At 53.1% G+C, this 23,770-nt stretch overlaps 3 protein-coding genes across 5 annotated transcripts; 1 reads left to right on the forward strand and 2 right to left on the reverse strand.

The window, feature by feature from the left end:
* The first annotated feature begins 51 nt into the window (after positions 1-51).
* On the forward strand, positions 52-929 carry C9H19orf73 (chromosome 9 C19orf73 homolog). Its single transcript, XM_072966384.1, is given in 4 exon segments — positions 52-275; positions 388-436; positions 438-580; positions 618-929. Coding segments are annotated over 4 exon segments (537 nt in total). The 3' UTR covers positions 739-929.
* LIN7B (lin-7 homolog B, crumbs cell polarity complex component) lies at positions 905-4,428 on the reverse strand. Its single transcript, XM_072966666.1, has 6 exons — positions 4,347-4,428; positions 3,804-3,922; positions 3,459-3,530; positions 2,612-2,821; positions 1,367-1,527; positions 905-1,014 (listed from the first exon to the last, which is right to left on the reverse strand). Exons 1-6 carry the CDS (start codon positions 4,381-4,383, stop codon positions 993-995), a joined length of 621 nt encoding a protein of 206 aa, XP_072822767.1. The 5' UTR covers positions 4,384-4,428; the 3' UTR covers positions 905-992.
* Positions 4,429-8,020: 3,592 nt separating this feature from the next.
* SNRNP70 (small nuclear ribonucleoprotein U1 subunit 70) lies at positions 8,021-22,991 on the reverse strand. 3 transcript variants are annotated; one of them, XM_015242892.3, is made up of 10 exons: positions 22,787-22,991; positions 21,851-22,007; positions 20,407-20,469; positions 20,240-20,294; positions 16,092-16,156; positions 15,881-15,943; positions 15,114-15,195; positions 11,836-11,937; positions 8,920-9,007; positions 8,021-8,811 (listed from the first exon to the last, which is right to left on the reverse strand). In XM_015242892.3, the coding sequence occupies exons 2-10, from the start codon at positions 21,995-21,997 to the stop codon at positions 8,181-8,183; spliced, it is 1,296 nt and encodes a 431-aa protein (XP_015098378.1). In that variant the 5' UTR covers positions 21,998-22,007; positions 22,787-22,991; the 3' UTR covers positions 8,021-8,180. The 3 variants fall into 3 exon arrangements, with proteins under 3 accessions (XP_015098378.1, XP_006208538.1, XP_015098377.1); XM_006208476.4 differs by having other exon boundaries at positions 8,021-8,838; XM_015242891.3 differs by having other exon boundaries at positions 8,021-8,838; positions 22,760-22,899.
* Positions 22,992-23,770: the final 779 nt, after the last annotated feature.

The raw sequence follows: 23,770 nt of genomic DNA on the forward strand, positions 1-23,770 counted from the left end.
GGCGGTCGTGGGCCCTTTAACAGGAGACTGACGGACGGCGCCCAGTGGCCAATGGGAGGCGGTGTCGGCGCCGGCAGGCGGCTAAACTCCACCTCTGCACTGGCTGGGAGGGGCCGTGCGGGCGGAGAGCGGGAGGCGGGGTTCAAGGTGCGTCGGCCAATAGGCACGCGGCGTGCGGCGGCTGGGGCGGGAGGCGGAGCCCGGCAGGGGGATGATGTCACCTGGAGCGAGTGGCGCGCGGCGTGGAACACGAGTCGCGACCCCAGATTCCGGCGGTAGCGCGCGCCGGCCTTCGCGCCGCACGGGACGGGAGGGCTGGGCTGGCGGCGAGGTGAGAGTAAAGGATGGATTTTAAGGCGGGGGCGCCTCCTGGGGACACGCGCTCAGGTTGGAAAGTGGAGTGAATACCGGGTCGACGAGTACACCTTATTCTGCACCCCTTGCGCCCGCCTCGGGAACTGCACGTGGCACCCCCACCCCTGCCTCCCACGCGGACGATTGTATGGCCGGCAGGGCTCCCCCGGCGGACCCGGCTAATGGTTCGCTCCGCCCCGCCCACACAGAGGCCGCCCACTGACTCGCGGCGATTCAGGACTCCTCCGTCCGACCATCTACAGAGGAAGGGGGCTCGACCTCCGCCCTCAGAATCTCTGAAGGGTAGGGGGCGTTGGCTTCAGCTCTGACTCCGCACTTCGACCCAGGCTGGGTCCCAACCTCCACCCTTGGACCTGTCACTAGGAAGCTCGAACAGCCTCTGCCTTTGGACCTGGGGGAAAAGTCTCTACCTCTGCTGTCAGACTCTAAAAGGGCTTCTTCAGGGTCTGGTCTCGACCTCAGCTTCTCTCCTTCCCCCACATCTCCAGACACCCTAAACCCCAAATGCTGGACAGACACGGACGCTCAGTGAGGGTTAAAGATCTTTAAATAAGGAGCTGGTGACAATAAATACTGTACAGGGGAGGGGGTTAGGGAGGGGGTCCAGATCTGTGGTTTCAGCCTCGAGACTCCAAGGACCTGCAAGGAGGGTAAAGAGAGGGAAGCCAGGCTCAGGGGAGAGGAGGGGAGGAGGCATGGGAGAGAGCTGGGGCTGGGGTTCCAGAGCCAAGGGCCCAGGGAAGTGGGTTGAGGGATTCCTGAGAGAGTAGGTTCCCGATCTTGGTATGGGAGTGAGCTAGGAGCCCCCAAAGTATTAAGGCAGAATGGCTTGGGGTAAAAGAATGGCCTGGATCAAAGGTCAGAATCCCAGGGGAAGGCAGGGCTAGGGGTGGCAATCAAGGTCTCAGAAGTCATTGGCCTGGCTTGGGGAGTCTGGGGATAAGGGAGGCAGGCAGCAGAGGCCCCAGGGGTGCTGTGGCAAAGGGCTCACGAATAGCTCTGATGTTGGCGTCGGCGGGCAGAGCGCATCTTCTCAAAGCGGGCCTCCATCTCCTCCAGCACCCGAGGTGTGTAACGCACCACCAGCTTCACGGAGCCCTGGGCAGCCTTCAGCAGCTCCACTGCCTTCTCATGCTGCTCACCCTCAACGCTCTGCAGGGGCGGTGCACAGACAGCTGGGCCTGGGGCCCACCACCCTCACCCAGCCCCAGCCCTGGAAATGGGACCAACAGTTGGTGAGACTGGTACCTGCCCCAAGATGCCAAGGCCTCACATCCTCATTGGACAGTCACTAGCTCTTGGCTCAGTGTCCTTCCCCCAAACCTTCTAAGTTCCCCATGTCAGGGACAAGCCCCATGTTAGCCTTCAGTCACTGAGCCAGACCTCCAGGCCCATATCTTTATCCCTTGCCCCCAGCCCCATCCCTCCTGCCCAGACTCCCTCTTCTTTGTCCCCACCACCAGGCCCAGCTTAGGCCTCATTCTCTCCCCCTGTGGACTCTCACCCTACCAGCCTCCTCCTTGGCCTTTTGGCCTCCAGTCTCTTCCCTCAGTCCATCCCCTCCAGAGTCCCAAAGAGGTTTTTCTAGGTCTCCAGGCTGAGCCTACCCTTCCCCTACTCAAAGCCCTTCCATGGGTCCCCAGAACCCTTGAGACAAAGTCCCAGCTTCTCAGGCTGGCAATGAGGCCCTGCATGGCTGGCCCCAACCACCTATCCAGCTGTGTCCCCATCTACTCTAACCACAGCAATTTTAATTACCTGCATGCCCCAGTCCTCCATCAGAACCAAGCCCTTTCTCCTCAGCTCATAGGAATGCAGAGTCACAGCCCCTACCTATCACATCTTCAGCCAGTAACACCTTTCTTCAACTTATTTGCCTGGAGAACTCCTACTCATCCTTCAAAACCCAACTCAAATGTCCCTTCAACTGCAAAAACTTCCCACATCTACAGCAGTCTGGTGCCATATCTGGGCTCTCACAATGCTTTGTGCTTCCTCATTATTATCTTCCTGGTTTAGAACTCTTTTGGTCAGAGTCTATCTCTGTCACTAGAGAGGGGAAGTCCTTGAATGTAGGAGCTGAGGTCAATTACTCTCAGAATCTGCAGTAATGCCCAGCATAGGGCTGGACGCAGAGGCAGTGCTCTGTCAGTGTGCCTTGAATGAATGTCAAAAACAGGGACTGTGCTACCTTAGACAGACTGGGATCCCAGCCCTGCTTCAGCCCCCTACTCACCACACCGTTCACTGACAACAGCTGGTCCCCACGCTTGAGGCCTCCGTGCCGGTCAGCCACACCTCCAGGGATGACACGGGAGATGTAGATGGGCGAATTCTGCTCCTTGCCCCCCATAATATTGAAGCCCAGGCCCTCATCTGTCTTGGGCAGTTCCACTACCCTGGGATGTGCATGGCCCTCACTGGCTGTGAAGGCGGCCACCGTGGCCTAGGAAAAAGAAAACCTCAGGAAATGAGGGCCCCTCCATGATGGGCAGGCTGACTAGGGTGGAGAATCTGCAACAGGGAGAGGGATTTAGGCCAGACAGCTTTCCTCAAGCACAGAGCGCCTGCTACAATTCAACACAAGATGACTTGGTAGTGATAGTATGTTCCTTTTAGTCACTTTGGACACTTCAGACTCAAAGAGAAATTCTCCATTTGGTATGAGGGTGTCCTGAATATTCAGCACTTGCCAATATCCCTTTTTAAAGAGAAAAGCAAGGCCTGGACAGAGCCGAGAGCAGGAAGCAGCAAGAACTTGCATCTAATAAGTTTGGTAAGATTTCAGTGTTTAATGCTACTTCACTGTTTTCATTGTATGAATGTTTAAGGCTATCTTCTAGTCAGGCATGCAGTACTAGTTTCCAATTGTAGTGGTTAAAGATGCCTTTATATGACATTTAAGCTAAAAATGTGAGATTACTTAAAATAAATTATAAACAATAGTAAGGGTGGTATGTAGATTTGGCAAAACTCAGAAAAGAGGATCAGAAATCAGTAATGACTGACGTTAGGAAGATACTGAACTAACCCATGTGGTTCAGTGGGTACCATGGGCAATGGGGTGGGTGGGGGACGCCTACCTTGGCTGTGGCGTGGGCCCGGATCTCAGCACTGCCGGTGATGTCCAGCGTGTCATAGAGCTGCTCATATACCTGGTGAGGACGCAGCAGCCTCAGGGAGCCGCCAGGCCCCTCCTCCCTTCAACACTGGAGTCCAGGCCCACAGACCCGCCCACCCAGGGATCCGCCCCGCCCCCGCAACCGGGAGGCCGCGGAAACTACAACTCCCAAAGAACCCCTGAGCTGAAGCGTCGGCACCTCAAGGAGGGCCGCCCCGGTCGCTGCTGGGAGACGTAGTCCCCGGGCTCGGAGGGACCAGGAGGACTACGGCCGCCCGCTCGTGCCTCGGCGCTGCGTTGCTCTCACCTCCCGGATGGCTGAGCAGAAGCGGCTCTGCAGGACTCTCTGGAGGGCCTGCAGCTTCTGCGGGGGCAGCTCCCCGCTACGCTGGAGCCGCTCGAGGAGCTCCACCGCCCGGGACACGTCTGCGGAGCGGGGGCGGGGCGCACAGACCCAGAGTCAGAGACAAGAAGACGCAGAGAAACACGTAGAGATGCGGCCAGAGACCAAGTAAAGGCGAGCGCAGACCCCGGGAAGGACAGCCGAGTCCCAGTCGGACACCCGCAGAGTCATCAGTGGCGGGGAAGAGACTGCTGCCAGCCGGGCGCACTGCGTCCCCAAGCTCCCCATACACACACACACAGGCAGGGGTGTGCAGCAGACGCCCCCTCCCTAGCTGGCTCGCCCACGGACCCTCCCACACCCACCGACGGCCCCACTCTCGGTGCCCCGCCCCGCTCACCCCCGCCGGGTCCGCCCACCCGCCCGGGCATTGCAGTGGTAGGGACGGGGACCCGGGTCTGAGACGCAGGCCGCGGCCGGGTGGGCAGGGCCCCCTGGCGCGCTTACCCCGCTCCAGCCCCAGCGGCTCCACCAGCGCAGCCATGTCCGCGCGGCCGCTGCAAGGCACCCGCCTTCCCAGTCGCCCAGCGAGGAGGGAGGGGCTGCGCGAGGCCACGCCCCGGCGACGAGCACCCCCCCCGCGGAGGCGTGGCCTGGCGTGTGCACCGCCCCACCTGCAGCTGCGTGGGTCTTGGGGAGCCCTGCTCTCAGACCCCATCTGTCTGTTGGGTTCTTGACCCCTCCTATTGCAGCCTTTGTCTGCACCACCTTCCATCTCAGCCTGTCTTGCTTGCCACATCTGTCTGTCCCCTGCCCATATTTATTCCCCCACATTCGTTGGACAAACTTATGTTAACATCTGGGCCCAAGATGATGGATACAACACTGAGCAGGGCGGATAAGTCCACTGCCCTCCCAGAGCTTAGTCTGTGAGCGAGGGGAGGTAGACAACTAACCATGACTGTGATCAGAATTGGGAGCAGGGAGATGACGATCTAGGGACACTGACAAAGAGTCCTTGGAGGTAAGATCATCAAGAGGTGGGGCATGGGTCATTTTCCAAGCAGGAGGAGCCCACATGACTGGACAGCAGAGTAAGGATTAGAGTAGTTTATGATGAAGGTGAAAAGGTTGGCAAGATGGACAGCCTTGTGTGTTGGCATACTCGTGTTGAGGATTTTGAACTTCATGGTAACTCAGAAGAGTAAAATGTGATATTCAAATATGTATTTTTAAGATCACTGTGGGGAGACTGGATTGAATGGGAGCAAGCGTGGGAGCAGAGGGACCAATCAGGAGGCCATGATGACTGGGACAAGGGCAGAGGATGGAGGACAGACGGACAGATTTGGAAATGTTTGGAGGTGTCTTGGTGATTAACTGTATACAAGGACTGGGAGGTGGAGAAGGTGGGTATTAAGTCGCCTGTGGGCCTTTTGCTAAGAATGGTCTATGCTGGTGGTGGGATATGGGGTATTTTGACTTTGAAGAGACTGTGTAATATCCAAGGCCTGCATGCAGTTTTGAGAATTTGGGCAGAGGTGGTAAATAAAACCATAGGAGTGGACAGGAATGCTGGAGGCAAGAGAACATAGAATGAAGAGGACCTAGGACAGAGTTCTCAAAACTCCTAACATGTAAAGGCCAGGAAGAAATCAAAGAATGGCTAGAAAGGTAGGAGGAAAAGTAGGTGGGAGACACCATGAGAAGAGTTTCTGAAAGAGGAAGTGGGCTGTGGCATCAGATGCTCTTGAGAGGCCAAAAAAATGTAGGTGTAGACAAGCTTGGAGAAGTCTGGTGTTATTTCACTATTAGCTGAATGGGTAAAGTACATCCTCAGTTAACGTCACCATTGGTAGGATGGAGAGTCCAGAAAAGGGCTTTTGCAAAATGAGAGGACTAGAGCAGGTTTGTCTGTCCCTCTGTCCTTCATATTTTTCTCTTATTTTAATAATAACATTTACAGTTAAAAACAAAACCAAATAATACAGAAGGACTGAAGTTGCCAAGCACCAACCTCTGTCCCTGTTCTTAACCCTCCTCACTGCAAGAGGCAACAGGGTATAGACGTTTCATCTACTGGTTGCTTCTGTATCTAAATAACATACCATTTCTCCAATTTTTAAATTTTAGATGTTAGCAATATATTACATATTGATTTTCCACCCTTACAACCTTGCCCCTCTCTTCCTGTGGTTGCTTTATGGTCCCAGTTCTTAGATCAATCAATAAAGTGCTCACATTTTGTCTAAGTACTTTCGGTTTACTGTAGAGCTCAAGTAGTGTTCTGTGACATTTCCTACCTTGAACAGCTTCTGTTTTTTTCTGTAATGTCTAACTACTTTTGTTTCTTTCATCACAATCTCAATTTCTTTCAACATAGTTATTTCAGTCTCTCGTAATTCCAACCTTGGAATCATGCCTGGGTCTGTGTCTATTGACTATTTTTTTCTCTATGAGTAGATGCTAAGCATTGTGTACAAAAAACCAGAGGCTCTAGCTTCTTCCAAAGAAGCTTAAATTGTCTTCTGGCAGGTAAATCACATACATCCTGATGAGGTCTGGTTCTAGGCTTTCTTAGGCCTGGTCTATTTAACTGGCGGCCTAACTCCAACACTGTGGCACTCTGGGGGGTCTCAAGCACAGCCTCCTTCCACCACAGCAGGACTTGAACCCTAACCTGCCCCACCCTCACCCCCCACCCCGGCCCGGTCTACATGGCTCAGATCTCTGCTCAGCAGCTTAGCCTCCGTCATTGCTGAGGAGCCCTTGGAGGGGTATTGCAACGACAATGCACAGCTGAGGAGCTGGCAAATGCCTAGAGAAAAGATTGCAGGTAGATTCTGGGGCTCAAGTCCCAGCTGTCTGGTCCAACCTCTGTGAACTTAGCCCAGCTGAGGACTGCCATTTTGAGTCTACTCTGCCATGCTAAATGGGCAGATGTCCTCAAAGAAAAAGCAAGAGAAAATATTAAAGTCACCTCTGCACGCTTTCCTTTTCTTGGGGTTCAGACCTGCCTCGAGTCTGGCCTATACTGTTTACTCCCCAAAGCCTTTCACGTCACTTTTACGTGTTTTGTCCAGTCGTTATAGAAGTGGCCTGTGCCAGGTTAGTCCAAAATGGGCTGTTCTTCATAGCCAGTTCCAGTAGCCTGGTTTCAACATCTGGGATATCTATGAAAAAACACTAGAGGTATTAAGTTCTTTTATTTCCTAGACTGTTTCTTGCAGGACCAGTTTCTCTATCTTATGGTCTCTTTTGGCAGGGTATTTTCAAGTGTCTGGGATTTTTGGTTATTTGTTTATAAAAATTGAGGCAGTTAAACAGCATACTAGAATCCTGGCGGATGTCAGCCAGATTTCATGGACAGACTGCCTCTGGGTTACCAAGCCAAGTTTGCCTTTAGGCTGAGGAACTAATGAAAGACAAAAGTAGGTCTTATATTTGCCTAGGCAGCAAATGCCCAGCTTCTAGACTGTTCTGGGTACAAATCCTGCTCCAGCCTCCTACCTGTTATACCTGGAGTTGCAGGCTTGGGCCTCTGGAGGCTCTGCAAGGCCAATGGCTTCCTTCTCAAATGATTACCAAACGGAAGCTTTCCCACCACCATCTTATTTAATCTTTAGCCTGGAAATATGTCAACATCTCAACTGCTGATGGAACCTCTTGTCCCGTTATTCCTCTCCTATCACTAGATGTGAAAAACACAGTCGGTGAAGCTGCAGTCATGAACTGTAGGCCCTCCTCCATCCTGGCCCTGTGAGGACTTTCAGCTGTACCCCATCTTACCCTTTTATCTCGCTCTCATGTTTCATTCCCTTTTCCCCTGCTCTCCAACTTAAGACAACAGCTTCCCTTGCACACACTGAGAGTTGTAGCTTCTACTAAGTCTTCTAGTGCCTAGAGCCCCCCACCCCCCAACCAAGACAGGGTTATGCATAGTCCCACAGGGGATGTGAGAGAGGTGAAAACAGAAAGATACAAAAGATCAAGGACCCTTCCAGAGGGCTTCCTTGCCCCAGTGTAAACAGCTCAGGTGTACTGGGCTGGCCCAGCCTTAAGTCATAAAGCTCAAGTTCTAGGCTTGCCCTGGAAAGCCAAGCAAGGTAGGGCTATCAAAAATCAGGTGACAACCTTCTGGGGAAGACAGTAAGAGCAGCGAAGAAGAAACCAAATGCTCATTATCAACAAGAAATTAATTTTATTTTTAAATCCAAGGGACCAGAACAAATGAGGAAACTCCTACCCTTGGCTGGCAAACTTAGGTGGTGGCCAAGAAGGTTGGGGAGAGGACAGCAACAGGGTGGGTAGGAACACGTCCAAACCGGTGCGAGGCTCTCTTCACTCAGGCGCAGCCTCCATCAGATACCCGTTCTCCGGAGCGAGATAGCCGTCCCCTCCCTCAGGCTCCATGTACATGTCTCGGCCGTCGTTGCCCAGACCTTCCAGCCCGTTGTCCTGGCCGCCGCCGCCACCCCCACCTCGGGCCTCATCCCTACCCCGTTCACCACCCCGCTCCCCCCGCTTGTGCTCCCGATCCCGGTCTCGATCGCGGTCCCGGCGCCGCTCCCGCTCGCTCCGGTGACTCCGACGTCGTTCCCGATCACGATCCCGGCCCTTCTCCTCTGGGCCATCGGGGCCATCAGGACCCAGCTCCCCGGGAGGCCCATCATCAGGAGGCGCGTCGCCAGCCTCGGAGGGCTCCACCATGTCGCCGCCGCCTCCACCTCCGCCACGAAGCTCCTCCTTGCGCTCCCGCTCCCGCCGTGCCCGCTCCCGGCTCCGGCTGCTTCGCCTCTTGCGGTCCCGGTCCTTGTCCTTGCTCCGCTCCCTGGAGCGCCGCCGTTCGTCCTTGTCGCGACTCCGGGAGCGCCGCCGCCGGTCGCGAGAGCGGGAGCGTCGTCGTTCTCGCTCCTTGTCTCGCTCGCGGCTTCGCTCCCGGCGCTCCCGCTCGCGGTCCCGGTCCCGGTCCCTGTGGGGAAGCGGGGAGGGGCCGGGCCTGGATGAGGTGGGCAGAGGTTTGCGGCAGGGCTCCCCAACACGACCACCCCGGCCCCGGACGCCGGCTGCCCCCTCTCACCTCTCATCGTAGCGGGAGGTGTCGTCCCGGCCCGAGTGCCGAATGTTCACGTCGGCCCCACCTCTCCTGGTACCACCGAGGCCACCTCCTGGGGGCGAGGCAGAAGACAGCAGGTCAGTCTGGGCAGGGCACCCGAGGAGGGGTGGGGAGGGTGGCAAAGAGCAAAGGGAAGGACAACCACCCCCTCAGCCGCTGACTACAGCGCGGACTCCTCTAACATGACCAGCCAGCCTCACTCAGATCATGAGGCTTCCCTAGCGCTGGCTGGGAAACACCTGGTACTGAGACCCCAAAGCTCATCTTCTTCACCACTACGTCCGACACAGCCTCCCGGCAAACCCTCCTTTCCGGTCATCCTCATCCTCACACAAACGCGAAGCTGCTGCAGTCTTTCTAACTGAAAACGTGGCCGGCTTCCCAGCCTTCACTGGCTCCCCACCGCCTATGGGCCACACTCCATATCGGGTGACTGGCTCCTTCCCATCTTCCAAAGAAGGGCCCCTGGCTCTTTTATGTTCCAGGCATTTTTCCATTTCCTCATAATGTCCATTTCCTTCCTGCCCGTTTTTGGGATCATTCACCTCGTTCCATGGAATCTCATCTCCCTTGTCTAGTTCACTCCTACTTACCCTTCACATGTTAACACAAACATCACTTCCTCAGCCTGCCTTCCCTGACCTACCAAGTGAGCCGCTCTCCAATGCTCACAGACCACAAACACGTCCCTCCCAGAACTTCAAGTAGGGTTTCCAGTTTTGTATGTGCCGTGTGAGTTGACTAACAGCTGCCTCCCCTACCTGCCTGTGATGCATCATCCAAGTCAGGACAATATCTAGCTTTGCTCACTGTAACCTGCACCTAGTACAGCACCTGGGATATAAAACTGTACCTGCAGCGGTCAAATGACTGACAGCCCTAAGGAGCAGGGGAGTCTCCTTCAGATGGGAAAGCAAACTCAGAGTCACCTGCCCACGGTGACAGCAAGGAAGGGCAGAGCTGAGCTGGACTCACCACTGACTCCAGACCCTGCCCTCTCCACTCTCCTCAGTGCCTCTCTGCCTGGAAGGAAGCATCAGTGAGGCAGGCCTGGGTTCCATAAAAGGAATGCCTTTCAGCAGTGAAGGTGGAAAAGGAAAGCAGCTGCTTGGGTAACAAAGACATTCAAATAGGGACAAGTAACCGCCCGGGCATCTGGAATGTCCCAGGTACAGGGCAGAATGCACTAGTGTTTTCCATTTTCAGACCATGACCCAGCAATGGATCATATCATTAATTTGATGGGTTGCAACCAATATATTAAAAAATAAGATAAAGCAACAGAATATAAAATACTAGTCTGGCTCTCTCTCTCCAAGATGGCCTGCACCCTGTCCAGGGAGTGTATACCTTTCTAAATAAATCTACTTTTACTCAAAAACAAACAAACACAAAAAAACTAGTATATACTGACTGTAGGAAAGATCATTACTATTAGTAATAAAGTTTCAAAAAGATTTCTTTTTGGTTAAATTTTTTTTTCATGTACCCTGGCCCAAGATGCACTGGGTATCACCATCGAAAAGCTTGAATCAAACTAGAAGATTCTGGGATTCCAAGATTCTACCACAATAGGAAACAGCAGACTTTGAAAGATTCACTCCAACCCAGAGAGCGAGATAAGAACCTATCTATTAAGTTCAGAGACTCAGCAAATGAGTAGTGTGGTCTACTCGGCAAAGGCAAGTCAAGCGTGAGAACAGCCAGTTCATGTGTAACTGAAAAAATTATGCTCTACGCTGGAAAGTGACACAACATTGTAAACTGACTATAACTCAATAAAATTAAAAAAAAAAAGCGAGAATAGCTGGCTGGGAGGCAGAAATAAGAGCAGAGGTTTCTGGACCCACCTGGGTGTCTGCCCAGGGAAGACCACTTTCTCTGACAACTGTCACTCGCCGTCATAGTAGCTGGACCTCAACAGCCATGCTTGGATGGCAAGATCTCAGCCCCAGGTCCAGGCCCAACCCTGAGCCACTAAGATCCACCCACCCTGAAACGGAGAGACTCCTCCAGGACTGCGTGCAAAGCAGGGAGCTGTGGAATGCCACACCGGGCCATTGTGGAGAGACAAAAGAGCCCAGTCTACACAAGCAGTGAACAAGGCCAAGGTGAGCTGCAGACATGCCAGAGGTGGCTCTTGATAGTTAAGGGCCGGCTACCAGGTCCAACTGAGGCCCATAGGCATCATATGTCTCTGGGCTCTGAGAGACACCAGGGTTCTCATCAAGGCCCCTTTACGCTCTGGGAAGCTCAAATCGATGTCTGATACTTGCTATCAAATTGAACTTAACTAAGATGGTGACTGACAATGAGAAACAGACAGTGAGGAAGTCTGAACGAAGGAGGCTGTGAGGGCAGAGGTGACCTATTTATGTCCTACTCTTGACTAGAAGCCTGGTACACAGCTGGTGATCAAACTGGCATTTGCTGAACCAAGGAATGAATGAACATATGAGCAGGAGCGAAGTATAAGTGGATGAGAGAGTGACTTTTATAAGCCCCACCAAATGCCAGCCACTTGGCATTCGCTGAGCTCAGTGAATTCTGAGGTTATTCCCACTTTCCAAGATGAGGAAAACTGAGGTAGGAAGAGGGAAAATCCACCAGCCAGAAAGTATGCAAGCTGGAATTTGATCCCAGATCGGCTTCTGGCAAGGTCAGTACTCTTGCTCCTAACTGAAAAACCAGATTGAGAAAACAGACCAGGAAAATGATAGTGACGAGAAAGGGTGGGCTGGAGAGAGGGAGAAAGGATGTGAGCAGCTGGTGAGCTAGGAGAGGAAGAGAAGACAGAAAGCAGCAGAGGGTGCAGAAGAGAGGTGAGAAAGAAGCCACAAAGAGCAGGACCCAAACCCAGTCTGAGCAGGATGTGCTCACCCAGTCGCCGGGGCCTCCAGCCCTTCACAGTTCGGCCCCGCTCCACGTCCACAAGGACTCTCCGGCCGTCAATCTTCTTGCCGTCTGCGTGCTTGTAAGCGGCTGCAACAGATGTGGGGTGGGGGGGAGGGGGAAGAGTCCCCAGAGGGTCCTCTAGTCAGGATAAGGCCCAGCTCCATGGCATCCCCCAGCCCGTGTCCCCATCAACACACTTGCACACGCACACACACATACACACGCCCACCAGCCAGCCAGGCAACTGACAGCCAGACCAACCCTCTCCCCAACCAGGAGGGGCCTGCTCCATCTCAGCGCCTGTTTCCTTATCACCCCCCAATCACTATTGGGGGGGCAAGACCACTCCCACCATCTACCCCCAGCCCTGTCCCACTCCCATTTGACAGAGCAGCCCCCTCGCATCAAGGCGGCCAAAGTCGCTGCAAAGAAACCGGAGGTTAACTTAAGGCTGGACTCTGCTGTGGGGGAGGGCTCCTCCACAACCCCAGACATGCACCCTGGAACATCATGCTGGGGGAGGAGGCCCGGCCAGGCCGCTCTGCACCCCAGTTCACACCGGTTTCCTTTTTCTGTATTTTTTTGGGGGGAGGATGAGCGTGGGGGGGAACAGACATCAGAACAGAAAATGAACCAGAAGGGGGTGGGAGAAATCTTTAGGAGGTGGCAGGGAGCAGAAGGGTGGGTTACGGTGCTCCCAGGGGGCCTGGAGGGGCCCCTGCAGCCAGTAGGCGAGAGGGAAAGTGGAGGGAGGCATGGGAGACGTGCGGTGCTGCTGACAATTCCTGCCTTACCTGAGATGACTGTCACCCAACCCCAGCCCCAGCCCCTCTCTCCCTCCACACCCCCAGCTCAACACATGCTGGGAGGCCAACCCCAGCCTGAGCCTCTCAGGAAGGGTGAGGAGTAGAGGCAGAGATGCGGGGAAAGGCGTGTTCCTGCTCCTGGGCAGGGCACAGCAAAGGACAGGCCCAGTCCCTGGCCTGTCTCACATGGGGCTGTCAGGAAGGCCAAAAAAAGTCCCTATCTCCCACCCCCAGCCCTAGCCTAGGGGCTTGTCCTCAACCAACCACAATACCCTGCCCCGCCCCAGCCCTCTCCCCCCCAATAACAACCAGAGGAAGAGAAAAAGGTGCCATTTACCGATGCCGGCCTTGCGGGTGTCCAAACCGAGCGGGATGGGGGGGGCTCGGCAACTCCTGGGGGCCTGGCGAGGAGGCGGGCTTCCCGGGGGGGGACACGGGACCGCTTACCTGGAGCCCCCAAGCTTACCTGAGCACGCGCACAGACCCCACACCCACCACCAAGGGGTCAGCTAAAGCTACAGGGAAGGGAGCCGAGGGGATTCTAGGGAGCCAGAGAGGGAGAGGAACCACATCTGCTACACCGCCTGGAGACAGGCAGAGGAAGTGGTGGACCCCAAAGAAACCTCATGGAGGCCTTGACCAAAGGGGAGACAAGGATTAACATCAAGTCTGGGAGCTAGAAAGCCGTGAGACTATCTTGTTTGAATTAAAAAAGGCGGCTAGGGAGAACTTAGCAAACCTGTCCACCTTCACATTTGCCCAATAAAGTCCACGTTCAACTAGGCACATGCCCCACCCTCTCTCAGCACATGGAATGACTTTCCACCTCCAACTCCACACTCCCTCCCACCAACTGCTTCAGCCCAAAGGCTGGCACACAAGGGGACAACCTTGAGGGTCCAGGAGATGGAGTACTGCCTATGATCTGAGGGGAAGGGGCCACTTGGCCCCTGAACCCAGAGGAGGGTGGTGGGGGAAGGAATTTAAGGACTGGGAACACAGTCAAGCAAAGGAACCCTGCTCTGGTTCACTGTCCCAAACCCCAGAAGAGGCCCAACCCAGGAGTAACAGCAAAGAAAACATGTGACGTGTGTATTTCTAGGCTTCTCTCTCTCTCCCTCTCTTAGGTCTCTATTCGGTGGAAAGGTCTTTAGTAAAATCCACAACACCTTCAGCTGCTGACAGCCTGTTACTCGATCCCTCCCACATCCCAGTCCCCAATTCCATGCACTCTGCAGAGCGGCTGGGCTCCACAGCCCCTTGGGAGGCCTCAACCATGATAAAGCAGACAGGAAGGGGGCAGAGCACCCCGAAGCTAGTAAGCAAAAAGACTCTCCAGGGCCACCACGGTGACAGCCCCGCAGAAGGTGTGGGGCCGGGGAGCGACGGGTTGCAGGGTTCCACCCAGAGCCCTGGCCCATCCCGGCTTCGGTATTCCCGCCACCTTGCCGCTGCTGCCATGAAGCCAGGTAAGTCAGGGCGTTTGGCTGAGCCCAAGTGGAGAGGCCAGCTGCCTTTCCTGTCGGGGTTCATCTATCCCCTCCTGGGATCAGCAAGATTATCGGAACATATGGATCAAGGGGCAGAAGGGACAAAGGGCACCCAAGAGAGGAAAGGGTTCTGGGTGCGGGGAGGCTGAGGGGCGACTAGGGACGGGAGGAGGGAATGCCTCGCTGCTCCTGAGCTGCCTGGCTAAACTGGGCTGGTGTGCGGTGCTGAGTGATCTTACCCATGATACAAACCCTTATACCAACCATACACTGAGGTGTTGTAAGGGGAGCGTAAGCATCAGCTGCAAGCCAGCTGCGTGGTGGCTGCAGTGACAATAAGAACAGTCAATTAATACGGCGGCCCCTGGACACGCCGCAGCCCTGCCCACCCCCACCCACCCATCCCTGCCCATGTGGACGCCGCCGCAGCCTCAAAGGGGGCTTTGGAGATGGGGGGGCAGGCGCTGAACACGCCTACCAGCCCACTGCCCGCTGAGGAACAGGGTGGGGGGCTGGGGATGGGGAGGCAGAGGGTCGGGTGGCCCAGCCCCAGCTCTGCTGAGGGGAAAAGAGGGCAGGTTCAAAGGCCAGTCCTCATTCCAACCTGGCCGCCCCCAACTCCAGTGGGGACGATGGGGAGAGGCTCCCCAAAAATCCGACCCTTCCCCCCACCTCCAGCTAGCCCCAGCCCCCACCCAGTTCCCTCCTTGCCCCTGAGGTTCAACGTGTGACACTTACCTCCCCGGGTTCACACACACACACACGTTGTGGGGGATTTTGGTTTTTGTTTTTTAAAAAACACGTATATATAAAAAAAAAAAAGATATATCAGAAACAGAGGGAGGAGGAGAGAGACATCGCTAATGTCAGGGTCAGCAGGGTGGGGCTGGGGACAGACGGCGGGAAGGGGCTGGGGCAGCAGAGAAGAGAGAGGTCAGAGGGCAGGGCTCAGGTGGGAGGTACTCACAATGCATGTCTCGCTCGTGTTCATACTCGATGAAGGCATAGCCTCGGGGCTTTCCTGACCGCTTACTGTAGACCATGTGTATCTAGGGGGGAGGGGGCGGCAGGGACAGAGGTTAGTTCCAACATAGGAAAACCCCACCCCATCAGTCACACGGCCTGTGTGGCAGGCCCGGGCTGAGTGGTGCCAGTAACAGATGCCTCAGACCCTCTGCCCTTCAAGGACCCTGAGTGACTGATGCTCTAATGGCCCTGGGTTTATCAATTTCTGTGCATGATGACCTCAAGCTCTCACTACACTCCAGAGCATATGAGTGACTTTTAAGTAAATAAAGAAATGTCAATTGAACTTAAAGCCTTGCTCTAAAACAAGAGTCAACATACATTTTCTATAAAGGGCCAGACAGGAGCTATTTCCAGCTCTGAGGGCCATACAGCCAAAGACGTAACGACCCAACTCTGCCTTACAGCAATAGCAGTCACAGATGATAGTAAACAAATGGGCCTGGCTGGATACCCATAAAACTTTATTTACAAATACTAAGTTTGCAGTTGTGCTCTAAACCAGTAATAAGCAGTCATTACTTCTTAATTTTACTTCCACTACCTCAAGTCTACTGCACTTCTATCATGGAAGTGCAGTCAGCATATGAGCCCAGGCCATGGACTCAAACCCTGAAACAATGCGGTGGTCCTCAGGGCTGGGAGCCAGGCTTCCCCCCTCCCTCCACACACCTCCAACTTAAACCACCCCCGCCCCAGTCCACTCACTCTTTTGATAGGTCCGTACACCTCAAACTCTCTCCGGAGCTTGGATTCTGTTGTGTCATAGTTCTACAAGGAGACAGATGCGAAGTTAAGAGGAAGCAGCTCTCGGAACATTCCCAGGACCAGGTTACTATTTACACCCAAGCTCTCTAGAGGAGTTCCCCAGGGTTCCAGGCTCCTCTGGAGTTCCAAGGGTTGGGAGCTGGGTACTCACCACTCTGGCCACAAAGAGAGTCTTGAAGGCATCACCCTGAGCATTGGGATCATTGTGAGGGTCCCCTGTGCAGGAAAAAAAAGTATTTGTAAGAAAGTGTCCACAACTTTGTGTAGCAAGACAGACACAGACAGGTGGGCAGAGACCCAGAGGAACTTTGGTCACCTTGCGACCTTGGGCATGCCCCTCTAAGCCCTGCTTTCCCTGAAGCACAGCAGCCATCATCAGAAGCCTTTATCTTATCCAATGATGGGAAGGAATAAGGCTGACTTCACACTGACAGTGTGGGGGCCAGCCTAATAGCCATTTCAGATCTACATATCCTGAGGTTGAGGTCCCTCTCAGGTATGAGTAACTAAGCCCAAAGGGGCATCTCTGGGGAAGCAGCCTGAGCCTTCCAGGTACTGAGCTTCCTCCCTCATCCGCAGGGCCACAGTGCCACCCACTGGCAGTGCCCACAACTACAGCCTGCAGGGAAAGCTGAGATCAAGCACCCCTAAGGCCTGGAGTGGGAGCCTAGCAGGGTCCAAGCACTGCTCTCTTCCCTATGTCCTGTGGTCTCTGGGAGGAACTCAAGGCTGGCACTGGAGCTTCCAATAGGCTGATCAGATTCTTACTCCCAGCCTTACTACCACTAACCATTGAGGAATAACCACCTCCACAGACAGAAGCCAGAATCTTATCACAAAACCAACGCTACAGGTGATTCTGATGGGTCAGGCCTGAGAAGTCCTTTTCACAAAGTCCGGTGGTCTCACCACACACAATGGTCTCTGACTCCTGTCAGGGCCCCAAAGGCACTCTGCCCATTGCACTGTGAGGCGGTTCTTCTACCCAACAGTGCTACCTTCAGGGGAACTTGACATATTCTAGAACTTGCCATATTCTAGAAGAACATGAGAAAACAAATATGTTACTTACTAATTTATTGAACACATAATTAGGCCCAGACACTGCTAAACACTAAGAATTGTTTACCATCATTCTGCAAATGGAAGAGAAGTGTCAGAGTAGCAGAGAAGCCAAGCTCAGCTTTACATCCCGGCCTGACCTCACAACTCAGGCTTATATGCTGAACCCCCTAAGCGTTAGCTTCTCAGGAAGAGTTTGTGTGTTGCAAGAAGCCAGAGAATTAAAAGCCATATGTGTTTTCCATGAGAGGGTTTGGCTGCAAACATAAACTAAGTTCAAGATGACTTCAGGGAATTTCTTGAAAAGCAGAAGACTGAACCCAAATTTAAGAGTAACTACCTGGAAACTGATGGTTGCCCTCGAAGATAACTCCATCCCCTGAGCCTGCCCCCTGAGTCCCTCCATCCTACCTCGTCCCTCTGGGGCTGTAATTTTCCAGGCCTGGATGTCTCAGTCTGCACCCCATTCATCCAACAGATATTTGTTAAGCACTACTATGTACCCAGAACTCCTGTAGGAGCTAGGGGTTCAACAGTGAACAAGACAAAAAAGATCCCTACCTTCTCAGAGCTCAGACATTACTGGAGGAAGGCTAACAGTAAACAAGGGAAATGAGGCAATCATCTAGTTTTAGCAGATAATCACAGAGACAGGGAGAAGAGTTTTAATGCGATGGTCCAGAAAGGCCTCACTGAGATGGCAGCATGTGACCTGACGGCGTATTTAATAGGAAACGAAGCCTCGCCAATACCAGGCAGCAGGTGGTCTAACAGGTACAGCAGGAACAGAACAGTGTTACGCTGCCCACTGCCTGGCGGGGTGGACAAAGGCCAAACAGCAGAGAGCTGAGCTTCCTGACAGGCAGCCTGGAGGTGCCCAGCAGACGAAATGGGAAACCACCCCAGGCACCCTGCACGAGTCTCCACAGTTCTTGTTTAACCAAGAGGCTCAGGAGTATAACCAAAGGTAAAAGCTTGTGCATCTGAGTCAGTACCCACGTATCTGAAGAAAGGACCCATGAGCTAAAAGAGGGTGGCAAAGAACTGCAGTTCATCAGCAGTTTACCCCTCAGCAAGCACACACACCCACTCCATCCTGCTGGCAACTCTGCCCTTGGGAAATCCTTGGTTAAAGGGATTATCTACATAGCAGCCCAGAGCAGGGGCTCCAAGGACTAGACTGTGGAGCTGGGAAACCTCATTAGGCTTTTAGAAGGCAGAGAAACTATTTCAGAACTCTTCCTCCTGGTAAGCATGCTCTTCACCTCCACAAACCTCCATTTCCTTAAAACTAGGAGTAACAACCCCTGCCACATTTAGAACCTGTTAGGAAGTAAAAAACATGAAATATATTAAAAGTTAACATTAATTCCCTAACCTCACTAAGACCTTGTGTCCAATGTTCATGTCTTCAACTGTTTCAAAACTAGATTTTTACAGTTGGCTCATTTAAATCAGGACCCAAGGAAGCTCCAAACTTACCATTTGGTTGAGGTGATTCTTTAATCCATTTGGTTCACTCCCTGCCCCTGCCTTTAACATTTATTTGTTAAAGAAACTGGGTCACAAATTTGTCTTCTACAATTCTCTACATTCTAAATTTGGCTAACTGCATCCTCAGGATCATTCAGCATGTCAGGATTCCACTTTTAAAGTATGGAAAACAATTTCCAGCAGAAGTGACTTATCCAAGGTCACACAACTGTAAGCAGCAGAGGCGGGCTTAACACTCAAGTGGGTCAGACTACAAGGCCTGTGCCCCTGCAGCAGAGCTGAAAGGCTCCCCAAGTTAACTGCTGCCAACAGTTCTGTACCAGGTCCCACTGGAGCTGGGGCCACAATGGTGGGCAAATTCCATCCAAACCCTGCTTTCCTGGAGTAACTGTGAACCAAAGTAGAGATGAATGTCTATCAGTGAGCCCCTCCTACAGACTCAAGTGACCAACCTGCAGCAGGACCTAGGGCTTTCAGTGCAAGAGGGGATGCGACTTAAGCAAGGAAGTCACAAAAGGCTTCCCTCAGGAGTGACGGCTGACAGAGACACAAAGGGCAGTTCCATATAAACCAAGGTATCATCTGAGTCAGGGGAACAGCCTGGGCAAAGACCCAATGACAGGAGACCATCTGGGAAGGATGAGGGGTGAGAAGAGGCCAGTGCAGGCTGCAGGGGTTGGGGGTAGCATGGGCAGAACGCATCCTCAGTGGGCAGGAAAGGGACTCTGGTCTTTATGCTGAAAACAAAAGGAAGCTGTTAGCAGAGAAAGGTACAATCAGAGTTGTATTTTAAAAAGCTCCACAGAACCTGGCAGGGACAGAGATATAGGTAAACCAGTCAGACTGTTATTGTGTGTCCAGGCTGGAGGGGCCCTGCATGGTGGACACAGAGAGAAGGCTTAGACCTGTGACATTCAGAGAGTAACAGGGAGAGATCCTGGTGACAGGCTGGGGAAACAGTGAGAAAAGGGTGTTAAAAGCAAACTGGGTGGCAGCAGCTGAGGTCCTGACTTGCAAAGCTGGATGACCATGTTCCAGCGAAGGAAACATCCAAAGACCAGATTGGTAGGGAGAGAAAATAATGATTGTGGTTCGGACACTGAGTTTGATATGCCTTTGAGGCATCCAGGAAAAGACAGGAAAGCAGTGAGAGTCAGGGATCAGAGAGCTCTCAGCTAGGTGCCCAGGTATTCAGCTGTCAGGCATTTGCATAAGCTCCCTGAGGAATGTGCCATACCAGGGAACGAGGTTCTGAGTTAAGTGATTCACCACAGCCTCACATGGAAAATCCAAGTCTTCTGACTGCAAAGCCCCCGCTAACAAGAAAGGGCCATTAGCAGTTGGTATGTGACCCTCCTGTGAAGCCTGGTTAACGGCTACAACGTACTCCAATTCCTCCTGTACCCGGAAGGGATTAAACACCCCCAGCCCAAGGGCCGGGGAGCTAAGGTGGAGTCAGGACTGCCTCACTGTCTCACCAGCCCAACCTCACCGCCTCCGCCTATGAGGCCCAGCTAGTGTAGGCCCCTGCAGGATGCAGCCCAAGGCACCAGGATCCCTTCCTGCCCACCCTTACTCCACGCTCTGCTGCTTAAATGCCTAAACGAAACAGAGTGCTGGCAAACAGGGTGCTAAAAAAGTGAACTGACAATCCCATTTTCCCAAATTAGAGTCCTGGGCTTTCCTTGGGGAGAGAAACACAAGAGTGAACAAGAGACATGAAAGGAGGAAAGAGGGACTTACACATTTTTAGCTCTGTCTCCACTTCTTGCTGTCGCCGCTCAATCTTTTCCCGTCTCTGTCAGGAGAAAAGTAGACAACTAAACACAGACAGAAGTGCCCTGATGTCACGGAACTTTCTGAAGAAAGTGGCAAAACAGATGTGGAGTCAGAAGGCAAACACTACATACCTTCCTCTCCATGCGTTCCTCCCGGGTTTCTGCACGAGTTGGAGGAGGGGCATCTCGAGGGTCCTGGGAACAAGACATGACAGAGTGGGAGTGACGGGGGGAAACAGCAAGAGACACCCAACCAGGAAACAGTAAGCATCTCGACCATGCTCCCCTACATGTACACACGTACACACACACACACACACACACACACAAACATGGACAGTTCCCAGGCCAGTGGAGGTGGGGGAGTGGCGCAGATCAAAGCATGGTCCACGGACCAGAGATATTTGCTGCTACTTGTCTGTGACAAGAGAAGTACAGAAACTAAGAATAAGTATTCAAAAACTTCTACAGCAATCTGAGTAGTTTTATGCCCACGGAACTTAATAAAAATTTGATTTTTTACTTTGTATTCTTTCTTTAAAGACACTAGAAAAAAATGAAAATAATTCTCCTATGTGTTCAAAAGCATCAATCTGCAATGGAGTTGTCCTATCACAGGTAGGAATTGGGACAGGCCCTGAACAGAAAGAGCTGACAGCGCAGTGCTCAGAGGAAAAAACCAGACACCCCCTGAGGGCCAGAGCCCTTCTTGAAGGTCTCAGCAAGCACTCATTAAACAGTAATTGGCACATGACCCACGCCTGCCACCTGCCTGTTGACGTTAGTTTAACTGGCTAATAACATTTTCCAAATACCGGTTCACTGAGGGTGGCAAATCCTACTAAACAGCCAATCTACCATCTCTCTACTAGCTTCTGCTCTGCAACTTCCTCCACCTCCCCTTTCCCACTCGATGCCAGAACTTTCTTCTTCTGACCTCTGGCTGTGTGCCAGCATTTCTCAGGTGTTCTCTGACGCACCTTAAGAGGTGGATATTGTCATCCTAATTTTACAAATGAAAAAACTCAGGCCCACGAGACTAAGTCGTTTATTCATGTTTACCCTGCAGATACAAAGCTAAAATTCTCACGCCCATGGTCTTAAGCAACCCACCACCCGGTGTTAACCCTTTACAAATATCACCGTATAAACAAAAATGGCAAGTATGATAAGAAATACTAATATCTGCTAACTGCTTAATGCCAAGCCCTGTAACATAAGTTTTTTCGTCAATTCTCCATCAATATTACAACGAAGATACTAACATCCCCTTGCAAAAGATGAAGAAATCACAGCACTAAAAGGGTACACCTCTTGCCCAAGTTCACACAGCTGATAAATGATGCGCCAAGGACTACCTAGCTTGAGAGCCTCAATCCTTAACTGGTAGTTACTCAATTTTCACAAAAACCCTACAAGGGATGCATTATCTACCCCAATTAAGACAAGGAAACCGAGGATAAAAGTCACTTGCCTTTATCACACAGCTAGAAAACTGGACAGAGACTGGGCTCCCAAATTCAGCCCTCAGGCCCCAAAGAACCCACTTAGCTCCAGGTCTGCTCAGTGAACTCACCTCAAACTCTCGGATGTACGGTGCGATGCCACAGTAAGGTTGATTGTGGTGTTTTTCATGTGGCAGTTTCTCCAGGGGTGGCAGGTATGGGATGGGGTCGCGGGGAGCAAAGAGGGCCAGAAGGTTGGGCGGCAGGAACTGAGTCATCTTGCCAAGTCTGAGAGCAGAAGCAAAACCACCTTATGTTAGGGTGAAGTGGGAGAGATGAAGCCCCTATAACTCCTTGACTCCCAGGAAGAGAGGAAAACAGAGGCAAAATCTTCAGTATCAAAACAGGTTCTTTAAGGGCAGAGAGTGATCCTAAGTCACGGGGAACGAAGGAAAAAATCTGAATGAGAAAGCAAGTTCCTGGGGAAGGAATGTGTGAAGGGGTGGGGTCAGGCCGGTAAGGGAAACAAAGACTGAAAAAGCGTTTCTGAGTAGTGAAGTCTCAGACTCCTGAGCAAGGATCTGCGGGGCTGAGTGTCCCTGGAAGCTTGTAGAGGCATCAATGATGATGAGGAGGGAAGTTCAGGACAGTGACGGCTGGTGGTCCTGTACCTTGGATTAACAGATTATGGGGCGAGGGTCGCAGGCCGTCTCCGATCAAGGGAGGGAGTCATAAGTAGCAAACCCCTCAAGCCAGGGGGTTGTGGGTAATAGATCCAGGCCCCCACAGGCAAAAGGAATTATGGGTAAAGTTCCAGGACGCAGCGGAGGCGAGGGAAAAAAAAGGCAACACACCGCAAAGGCCTGTGGGTAAGTGACCGCTGAAGGGGGAAGGGGGTCTATGGGAAGAGAGCCTTACTGCCCAGAGAACTCTGGGTAAAGGGTGCAAAAAGGTACTGTGGCGGTGGCGCGGGAAGGGGACCCGGCAGCTGGGAAAGGACTGGGACCCACCGCAGGGGCTTGTGGGTAGCGGCCCCGCACCTGGTAAAGCCAGTCAGTCACACTCACCCGCCGCGCGGCGCCCTCCTCGGCCTGGCGACGGTCCCAGGGCTCGCGGCGGCTGCGGCAGCCCCTCAGCAATAAGTACGCCTGCTCTGGCTTCGACTCTGGCAGCGTCTACGTCCCTCAGTCTCTGTCGCCCGCCCACCGCGCGCACCAGGCCGCTGCTCACAAGCCCGCGCGGCCCCAGCTCGCGGCAGGGGCAAGGGGTGGAACCAGCCTCAAATCCCTCCGCCGGCCGCACTGCGCACGCGCCGCGCGAGTCAAGTACAACCCACACACAGGGACTCTGACGCCGCCGCGGGTACTACGCACGCGCGAGGTCACTGCTCCGCCTTCGGGCACCTTAAATTCCTTTGCCGCGGCAGGCTGGAGTCCGTACTGCGCACGCGCGCTCCTCTCCACGCTCTGCTTTTTCACCTCGCTCTCTGGGCTCCAACCGCCTCTGTTCGCGAGACTCCTTTCGATGCTCCACCCCTTTCCCTAACTCACTTCCCGGATCTTGTGCGCATGCTTATATTGTTCTGTATGGTATATATCCTTCCGCCGCCTGGCAAAGAGTCCCTACATGAACAGTGTGATTACCTAACCTATTAAATCAGTAATCGAGCGCCGGCAGTGTGCTCCGCAGTGTTTGGCCACTGGGGTTGTAGCATGTGACTAAAGCAAAGTCTTTTCCTTTTTGGAGCGTACATTGTACTGCGGGAGACAATAAAGGCATTTTAAAAATAAATTTAATTTAGGATAGTGGCCAGCACAATAAAGGAAAACAGGGCAGAGTAAGGTGTTGGGCAGTGAAAGAGGGTCTATTTTAGAAAGGGTGATAACGGAAGGCTCTTCTTAAGAGGTGACTTTTGAACAAAGGCCCCATGGAGGGGAGATCTGGGCGGGGTTAACAGCAAGTGCAAAGGCCCTGATTTAGGAATTCCATGTTGCTGGCTGTGAGAGCAGAGAGCTGGCGGCCGTGTTATTTAGGATCCTGTAAACCTGTGA

This window comes from Vicugna pacos, chromosome 9 (assembly GCF_048564905.1).
Source record: "Vicugna pacos chromosome 9, VicPac4, whole genome shotgun sequence".
In the NCBI taxonomy this organism is placed as follows: domain Eukaryota; kingdom Metazoa; phylum Chordata; class Mammalia; order Artiodactyla; family Camelidae; genus Vicugna; species Vicugna pacos.